The sequence below is a fragment of the Schistocerca piceifrons genome, chromosome 11 (genome assembly GCF_021461385.2).
Source record: "Schistocerca piceifrons isolate TAMUIC-IGC-003096 chromosome 11, iqSchPice1.1, whole genome shotgun sequence".
Lineage (NCBI taxonomy): Eukaryota > Metazoa > Arthropoda > Insecta > Orthoptera > Acrididae > Schistocerca > Schistocerca piceifrons.
The window spans coordinates 174565957-174575904 of record NC_060148.1 but is presented as its reverse complement, the minus strand read 5'-3'; the positions used below and the strand labels follow the sequence as shown (position 1 = coordinate 174575904).

At 44.1% G+C, this 9948-nt stretch overlaps 1 protein-coding gene across 3 annotated transcripts in view; it reads right to left on the bottom strand.

The window, feature by feature from the left end:
* Positions 1-478: 478 nt before the first annotated feature.
* The window catches only part of LOC124720233 (poly [ADP-ribose] polymerase tankyrase-1-like), an 86321-nt gene continuing 76851 nt past the window's right edge, over positions 479-9948 (bottom strand). For all 3 annotated transcript variants that reach the window (XM_047245554.1, XM_047245553.1, XM_047245555.1), the window contains exon 5: positions 479-1054. In XM_047245554.1, coding sequence (XP_047101510.1) covers positions 553-1054 — 502 coding nt within the window. In that variant the 3' untranslated portion in view covers positions 479-552. The remainder of the gene's footprint in view (positions 1055-9948) is intronic.

Here is a 9948-nt window from a genome sequence, read left to right as displayed (position 1 = left end):
AGTATTTGCCTACTGCAGATACATAAGTGAACTCGGCGTGAGATCGCAACAGAAGACACATTCTGACTGAACGACTTGTGTGCCAGTAATCTGAGTATGGTGCAGTTTATGCTGGTGTAACATAGCACCACGCACGCTAGCAGCATATAGTTTCCAGTAATCAGGTAATGTAGCGGTCTGGTCCGAACAATGAACGTTAGTGCAGCTGCGTGATGTGGTAGGCAACCAACAGTATTGCGCCATTCGTGTCTTCAAAGAGATTGAGTGCTGACGTTATCTTGAGAGAGACAGGTGGTGCTTAGTAATAGTGCAGTGTTTATCAGTTGTTACTCAGCTTTTGCAAAAACTGATTGTGAAGTATTTTACAGACTGAAGGGCTCCTCACGTTAGTTTACAGGTATCTCTCGTCGTTGTCCCGGTGTTACCAGAGTTGTCATATGCAGCACAAAATGGTATGTACAAATAAATGAACAAAGGATTGTTTTTTTGTATTCTTTATTTGAAAGGCCAACGCATATGGTGTAACTGCTTGTGCTTCCTGAATGCCGTATGTCAGCGTTGTGTCAGCATATCCACCAGCTCCTGCTTTCTGTTCTGCCTGGCGACGTCCAGGGGGGTCCTGCCACCCCCATCCCGGGCCCCCCTGTCCGCCCCCGCCAGGAGGAGCTCAGCCGCCGCCCCTGCGTGACCCCTCTCTGCCGCCGAGTGCAGCGGCGTCCGCCCCCACCAATCCCTGGCGTTGAGGTCAGCAGAGGCGCCGACCAGCAGCCGCACCACACCAGCGTGGCCACCCCGTGCAGCCCAGTGCAGGGGCGTCTGCTGCTCCAGGCTGGTCCTGGCGTCGACCTCCGCGCCGGCGCCGACGAGGCAGCTGGCCGCCGCCACGTGACCCCCGCCTGCTGCCACGTGCAGGGCGGTCCGGCTGCCCCCAAACACCCGCTCCCGCCTCGCCCCCACGTCCGCCCCCGCCGCCAGTAACTCGCGCAGCTGCTCCACCGCGCCCTGCTCGGCCGCCTCTATCAGCCTCCTCCCTCTCTCCTGTTGAGAGAGGCTCCTGCACAAAACATCGACACTCTCTCACTCTACTACACACACACACACACACACACACACACACACACACACACACACACACCGAATGAAAGAAACCGTCACAGACGCGAAACTTCCAGCAGCCCTCAATACACTTCTGCCTAGCCATGAGTTACAAATGTAGAAATCTTCCCTCTACGATACAGATCAACCAGCGTATGACAGACACATACCAGTATCCCACTATCGAAATCTGCAGCCGCTTCCCGTTAAAAAATTTGTGCACTGCATCTCATTACCAGCTGTTTCAACTTTTTCTCCTAATTCACTCCGAGGAGTCACCTCCTGTCACCTCAGCATCCTGCTGGTAACCGATCTTTGAGCTTCAGAGAAACACACCTCTAACGGTTACTTGTGTGTGGAGCAATCCCTCCCGACAATCGGGAAGAAAACACAGGCAACTAATGGCATCTCTGAGTACAGAAATACAGCTTCCTCGTCTGTTAACAAAACGTAGATCGCAACACAGGCCAGACCACATCGAAGGAAAGGCTTAAATTGTCCAGTACAGCTGCAGTATGTGTTGTTTAAAAACCGTATCGGACGGAATGTATGCGCCAATTGTGGATGAAGTTGTACACGAACACGCATTCACACGAACAGGCACCCGCTTTTATACTTCTAAGAGATACGGGAACGCTGACATTTGATTCCTGTTTCCGTGTTTATGCAATTTACTCCGTAATGTCGTGTTTTTCTGGACAGGGCAGTCGCTGAGGTGGGAGTGAGCGGCGCCAGGCTGTGTGGCCAGACTGGGTCGCCGGGACAGCACTGTGGAGCGGAGAGGGCGCACGACTTGACGGACACACTGTACCGCGTCCAGGGCAGAGGGCGGCCAGGGCAGGCGACCCTCACAAGCGACGCCCCCTACCACCTGTCAGCGAATGTCCGACACATTTCAGTATGTGCTCAAAGCATTTAAATAAAGTGTATTCCGTCTACGTACAATTGCGAGTAGTTTGTAATTTCGACCTGAGACCAGGTGTTTCACCGTCAGGAAGCAACCGCGTGCCTTCGAGCAGAGACCAGGTCGAATGTTAGGCTGAGCCGACGGAAGCCGTGTCTGCAGACGCAGGCGGCTGCGGCGTGGCGCACGCGAGCTGCAGGGAGGGCCGAGCGTCGGCCGGGCTGCCCCCTGTACTCGGCTGGCTCGCCTGCAAGGGCTGCCGCCGTCTTCTCTGATGGCCGCACGCCCGCAATCGACACACTTCGGCTGCGGGAAGGTAGTCGGCGCTACACCAGAATATTTTTAATAATGTGGCATCCAATAGATCGATATTTACTAAAATGTTGATACCGACTCTCGACATCTTGAAAAAAAAATGTGTGTCGGTGGACAAAATATCGCGACACTCCTGCGTATAAAAATAGCTGCACATTATAAATATACTGCTGGTTGTAGAGTTGTAGAACTATCGACTTATTATTACATCTTCTGTACATCAACAACCTAACAGGGCGTGTACATGGACAAGGAAAAAAAATTCACGCATTTTTCCTCGGCTTCTCGGTTAAAAATAGACTTTCTCCCGGGCCAAAATACACTTTTTCCGTGTTAAGCGACAATATGCTCTTCCTCCCCACTGTAAAACTCATCACTTCTTTGATTGTTGTACCGACGTAGAATTCCCGGCACTTTAGGAAACTAAATTCAGCGGAAAAAAAACGTTTTCCAAGACCTTTGATGTCGTGCATATGTTCCTATTATGGGGGTATACATTCGGATTCCCTCAAACACCGCATCTTACTTTCCGATGCATTGAAATCGAGATTGCGAAGAGCTTTTGTAAGCCAGCCATAGCTCATGTCACGTGATCTCGCCAGCTGATGACAGCACACGACACGCGATGTAGTCAGCCAACAGCAACATCACTCGTAAGTAGCGCCAACACACAAATAATAAAAGCTCATGGTTTAAATTAATATACACAGCGTTCACATACAATATTGGTCTCAAAGATTAATAAGCTGCAAGAGAAGCTAAGGCTGCACATACAATATTGATGATCTGTGCGCGTTTTACACTTTAATACACGTCACACTAACGTGATTGTAAAACTTTTAGTAACGACCCAAATGTCTCATCTTCTGGACTCTAAATTCCTCTAAATAGCTCGTCACCGAAGAGTTGATTTTTAAATGAGAGTCAAACGCTCTTTGATTCAATAAATTCATCGTACATTCTCGCACATAGTTCATCTTGCGTAAAAGGAAATTCACGCTGTACGTTTTTGAAACCACCATTCTCAGTATTTTCCCGCGACCTGTTAGAAATATGAGGTTCGTGTCAGCAGCTGACAGAGAGCGCCAGGTGGAAGGAGTCACCGCGCTTGCCCAGCTACGGGATGACGCAGGAGGCCCTCATGTTCGTACGTGTAAAAAACTCGGACAGATCTTACATTATGTCACGAAAGGAACAAGAGCATCGGGATTTCGTGCACCACACTCAAATGCACAATTCGCCTTAAAGCGCACATTCCCAAGTCGAGATTCCGATGTTAATTTTTTTGCAGCACCAGTACTGCATTACATCATGTTTAGTTCTTTATGATGCCATAAGTGCACTTGATGCGCAGCGAACAGTTGAAACTAGGCAATAGTGTGAAATTAAACACTTTGTTTCAAATAAATTGACTGCCTGAGCGGAAAAGATTATTAAAAGCCCAATCTCTTTAGCGAACCTTGAAAAATAACTTGATTCTTCTGCAAAGCGATTACTTCTTGACTGTCAGAGAGGTGGAAATAAAATCTGAAACTCTTAACATACAGCCTTCCTTGATTATGCGAACGTATTTTAACTCAGTTGATAGCTCCCTGTCACAAAAATCCGTTTTGCTTTAATTTAACGTGAGAGCAATAAACGAGGAGGAGACAGCAAAACCGCTGAAGGTATACACAGGCCACGTGGAGGCGACCCACCCGCCCACCACAGCTCGGGCTGCTCTCTGCACCAGCCCCGGATCCACCGCATTTCCCAAGGGCGGCTCCCAGCCACACTTCTGTAACCACAACAGGGAGCTGGGACCGCTCACACGCCACTCAACTGCGCATGCGCGAAAGGCAGCCCGCAACTCCTCAAAGCAATCCAATTCAAACAGTCGTCACGTCACGCCCATCGGAGGCAATTTGCTGTTATCGATCACTGCACAGTGTTCCTAAAGCCTTCGACATACTTTGCTGTTGGCAGAAGCTTGTATGAGCACTGTGTTTTGTTGTTGTATGTGGCGCATTTCCTTCGCAACTAAACTTTTATTTTCGTTTCTTTTCTGTCGTTCATGTTTTGTTGCTGCAGTATTAGTCTGCAGTAGCAGGATGAGAGAATTGTTTCTCACCAATCAAAATGACAAAAATTTAACTGAAAACTAAAACAACGAAAACTTCCCGCAATTCTAAACAATTCCCGCTTTCCTCACAGATCAAAAAATTCCCGGGTTTTTCGCGGATCTCCCGGGTCGTATACACCCTGAGCTAGCAGCCTGCCTATCCCCCTTACAGCGAGACTTTAAAATAAAACGTTGGACGTTCAGGCATACCGATAAACACTTTGCTAAAAACGGTACCTGCACGCAGGTGGCACAATGAAAGGCATGTGATGGGTCCATCGTGGTGTTTAGTCACACTGCGGGTTTATCCGGAACACTTCATGCCCGCTTCCCTGTTCTTTCATTTCTGCAAACCCCAGCGACCTACCAGCTGCGTTCTCTTCACCGTGAACCACCATCACCTAGTCGATTAGATCTGAGGTCATTCATCCAAACATACTCAACAGAAAGTTGCTGGCAGATTAAAATTGTGTGCCGGACCGAGACTCGAACTCGGGACCTATGCCTTTCGCGGGCAAGTGCTCTACCGACTGAGCTACCCAAGCACGACTCACGACCCACCCCCACAGCTTTAATTCCGCCAGTACCTCGTCTCCTGCCTTCCAAACTTCACAGAAGCTCTCCTTCGAACCTTGCAGAAGGATATTGCGGAGACATGGCTTAGCCACAGCCTGGGGGATGTTTCTAGAATGAATTCTATATACTCAACAGGTTCTTTTGCTATTGACTGGTGACTGGCCACTGATTTAGAATTACTACACAAGACAAACGACTGCTACATCGGAATAATGATGATGTACTTTTCACTGCGGTTTGACTTGAGTTTATTCGTATTTGGATCATAGTGGTGAAATATTGCATTAGTTTCCTTCAGCATAGTTTTATATGCTTCACGGTCATCAGGTGTGTAGTCTTCGAATGCTACTTTTTTTCGGGTTAGCAGTTTCATGAATTCATTGCTGGCACTGAAAACTGCTACCTTTGACAGAAATAGTGTCATTGTTAAACGTTAGTTCGGAACCGCCCATGTAGTGCTTTCGACTGTCAAATCTTAAGCCAAATACTGTACGACGACACCACCCAAGCATTTTGGTACTTTCAGCCCAACATAATGTGTTGTTTAGTTTCTAACAGCCTTCATGTCCTCCCGGTCTTCTTCCTCAATTTGCTACAACGAGGGCTCAAGCCTCTTACGTGTCTTTCGCGTGATCGGATCATCATCCACAAATAAACTTTCAAAAGGTTATTCCTCAGTTGTAGGCGGAATAGGACACACATTGTCATAATTCCCTTCCTAGGGAACTAGCTCTTTCAACCTCTCGATTTTTCGCTATAGCACCAGTAACTTCTTTCTCTAAAGCATTCAGTTTATCCGTCACAGGCTGGACGCCTTTCTTATACTCCTCGTATTCTAATATCGGATTCGTCTTCCACTCGTTGAACTAACTTTTCAGCTGTTCAAACGTCCTGTTTTCTTCGCTTGTTTAACAAGCTTTTAATCGTACTTTGCAAATATATTTAAGGATAAATTTTAAAGTCTCACGTTTACTGTGATTTTTATCGTCGATAAACCTTAAGAATTTAACAGAATTCGATATTGTCAACGTCACAGCCATTGACATTCTTGTAACCTTTAAAGTGTGCCTTTCAGCGTTTCATAGTCCTCGTAATTCGGCACATTGTTGTATCAATGTGGTAAAAGAATCTTACACTCGCAATGCATTTCCGTAATGAGTAAAGCAGAACACGTACTGCAGTAATTTACACGGCGCAAACCTCGGCGACATCTGTTGACGGAAGAGAGCAGCTGCTGACAACGCCGCCACATCCTGCTTCTCTTAGTGTGCCACAGATTACAACAGGGAATGCTTCGCAGCGGTTCGTGCACACAAACAGTGTCACGAAAACTGAATTAGCAGAAACACGGATTAAAAAAATATATAACGTGTAGCAAAATTTTCAACAATACTATTAAACATGGAAGGAGCAACACTTGGTAACCATTTGGTAGAGTATGACTAGTTTTAGAAACTGCAGATTTTGCTGAGAACAGATTTTCAACCTACAGTCCATAATTCGTCATAGATTTACAAAGTCCAAAGATATAGTTGTAATATTTATGTATTTTAAAAATGCATTTCACTCGGTTTATAGCGAAACACTTGATAAATGAACAGAGAATCTGGCATCAAACCTAAATTAGCAAACCTTATTCGTTGAAACGTTTGCAAACACCACATCAAAAGTAAATTTTCGGGGTGCTATATCGAAGGCATTCGGCATAAAAACAGGTGGAAGGAAAGGTAATGGCTTGTCTCCACTCCTCTTAACTGTGCACTAGAGAAAAGAGTAAAACTAGTAAGAGAGTGGAAACAAAAACTGAAAGAGCAGAAGCTATCACCAGTCAGACTGGGAACTAAAAACAAAGGTATTGAAATTCACTGTTTAGCATTTGCGAATGATTTTGCCATTCTTTCTGAAAATCTAACAAATGCTGGAATACAAATCAGTCTCTTAGAAGAAATAGCCAACAAAGCAGGTTGAATATCTTAGACAAATAAAATTTATGACAAATATAAAAAATGCTCTGGAATCCATAGCAACAGATATTGGCCAGATAAAGATGGTAAATAAATTTAAATATTTGCACTTGTGAAATAACAAGGAATATCTGCAACAAAAGATGCCTGTCTAAAAATTTGAAGACACAGCACTACAACACAGTAGAAAAACCAGAGTTTCTTTATGGAAATTAATGTTTAGTACTGAACTACGAGTTATACAAAACTGAAGTCCTAGAAAGAAATTCGAAAAATATTTGGGCCACCAAAAAATACAGAGGTATGGAAATCAAGAAGCAATGAAGAAGTTTATCGTAGCATTGAAAAAATGGAACACTACAAAAGAGGCAATTGCTATTTTTTGGACACTCACACAAAATTAACAGCAAGAGGTTAACCAAACAGATTTTTAGATATCTTTGGGACAAGAAGTCAACAATAGCCTGGACTCAGGAAGTTAGGAAAGATATGGAAAGAAACAACATGAGTGAGAAAGATGAAACATAAAGAGATTTTCAATAGGGAAGCGTAAAAAATTGAAGGATTCCAAGGCAAGAGGGAGAAAAAGACATGTCAAAATGGTCCCAGGATAGAAAAAGCATATGTAGTGAAAAGATGAAAGAATACTAAAGGAAAAAGAAAGAACAACAAAGAAGGAGGCACTGAAACTGGTGCGTGGTCCTTAGATGAGCCAAATGAAGAAAAAATTTGAAGGTTAAAGAAAATAAAACTTAAGGAATTAAGAGCCCTTGCATAAGACTTCACAATCAAAGGTTTGTACAAAATGAAGAAAGCAGCACTTGTTGAACCTATAGAATGAGTTTCCTCAGCAGCAAATGATAGTGGTTTGTTTAACTACGGAGACTTTTCTCTGAAAACTTCTCGTGAACTGAAAAAAATAGCAAGGAAAAGTAGGGTCAAAGGTTACTCTGTAGTACATACAAAGAAAGGCCTACTGGACTTGGTGAACTCAGAAAAGGAACGTTTGGAAGCAATTCGGCACATTCAATTCTCTACAGAGGTTTTCGAAGAAAAATAACGGTGCGGCTCCACGAAAACAGGAAAACTAGGCCAAATATTTCTGTTCAAAAAAGAACTGTTCACTTCAGTGAAAGAAAAGAAGCTACCGCTCGAGACCCAATCCTGTGATCGTACAGTATTGTTAAGGAAATAACGTTTGGCAGACAGCTAATATCGTTACAATCAAAGACTCTAAGAAAGGTAATCCCGAGTAACTAATGAAAGCTGTTAGAAAGGCTATACAAATGCAGTAAGAAAACTGCCCGATTTCAAGCAATGAGATGAAACGAAAATAGTTGCTGAAAACTATTTTAATCAATCAATTTCATCGAAAAGGAATTTAAATTCAACGATTCACACCTACTTGATCAGATTGAAAGAATAGTAACGTCCAATGATCCAATGAAAATATAAACACAAACACCACCAAATTTTACTTTGAGGTCTACAAAATAGGTGGAGGTAGAGGTTCAAAGTGAAACAAAAATAGTAAATATTACGAAAGATATAATTGGCAAGAGAAGTATAAACAAAATAAACAACAACGATAGCCTGTGCGGTCCTCGAGCAATGATCACTAGAAACATACTTGTGCGATGAACTGACAGATAATGACGCTCTCTACACTAGGAAAGGGAGAGCTCCGCAGGAAGGATTAGCAAAAGAGTTGTGAGCGAGACTCATAGAACTGTGAAGAAGGTTTCAGTCTGGATGATATCGACAATGCAGCAGCTTTTTTTGAATGTTCAGATTAAAGTTGTTTCCGCTGTTAATTTTAACACAGTTATGCATTCCTCTGGCGGCGAAAAGGGAACAACACTATTTGTACTTAAATAATGACCACCACAATGGCTTCAACAATATGAAGAGTTTCTTTTAGGCAGAATGTCTATTGCAAGATGTGTGACGAATCCTGCAATCACAAGGACAAATACTTCTGCAAAAAAGATACAGGAAAAATGTGCACCTTGTGTTTAAGACCAAAGCATAAAGGTAAACAGCTAAGGATTTAATGCAGAAAGTGCAAGACACACAGTAGAGTCTCGATAGTTCGAGGTAAATGGGACCGGAACCACCTCGAACTGTCAAAAACTCGGACGATCGAAATTTACATGGGAAAAAGAAATATTGTAATATGATATTGTAAGTAATACAACTCAAATTTGAACTTTATTAAAATGAAAGTATTTACACACGCATTTGCATTAGCAGAACAACAATAATTATTTATTTAGCCAAGTAATAGTGAAGTGTGTGCGACGTTTGCTCGCGGCAGTGTCGCCTCAGGCTGCTGTCCCACGGAGCATACCGCGGCCTCGAGGCCAGCGCAGCCATCCGTGTGACTCATCACCGGTGCAGCCGCTGCCTCGTCACCCTCACACTGCCGTGGAATGTCAGCCGTGTCAATTACAGAAGAGTCTGTCACTTCCAACTGTTGGTCCGGACTTAACCACCTCCACTCGCCTCCTGCCACCTCTTCACACCCTGGCAATCCACTGATTAAATTACACAGTGGCTGATCGTCCTCATCTGCTGAATTTTCAGTTTCTGTGTCCGGCATACTTTCCTGTAGAATTTTCCTCCACGACTTAGAAATTGTGTCTGACTATTTCGCTCCAAGATTCACTAATCCAGTACATGACGTCCTTCAAAGTCACTTTCTTCAAAGCTCCTACAATGCTTTCGTTGTCTTCGGAATGCAGCATTGACTGTAGCAATCGCAATCGCCGTCGATACTTGTTTTGGACATTCCAGAACGCCCTGATCCGTGGGCTGAATGAGACAGGTGACGTTTGGTGGGAAAAACAAGGCGCGGATACCGTCACACTGCAGTTCTCCTGTACTCGGATATGAGGACACATTATCCGTGAGCAAAATTGCTTTGTATGGCAGTCCCCTTCCTTTTAAAAAATTCGTGCAGTCACGTACAAATGAGTTAAAAACCAGTTCTT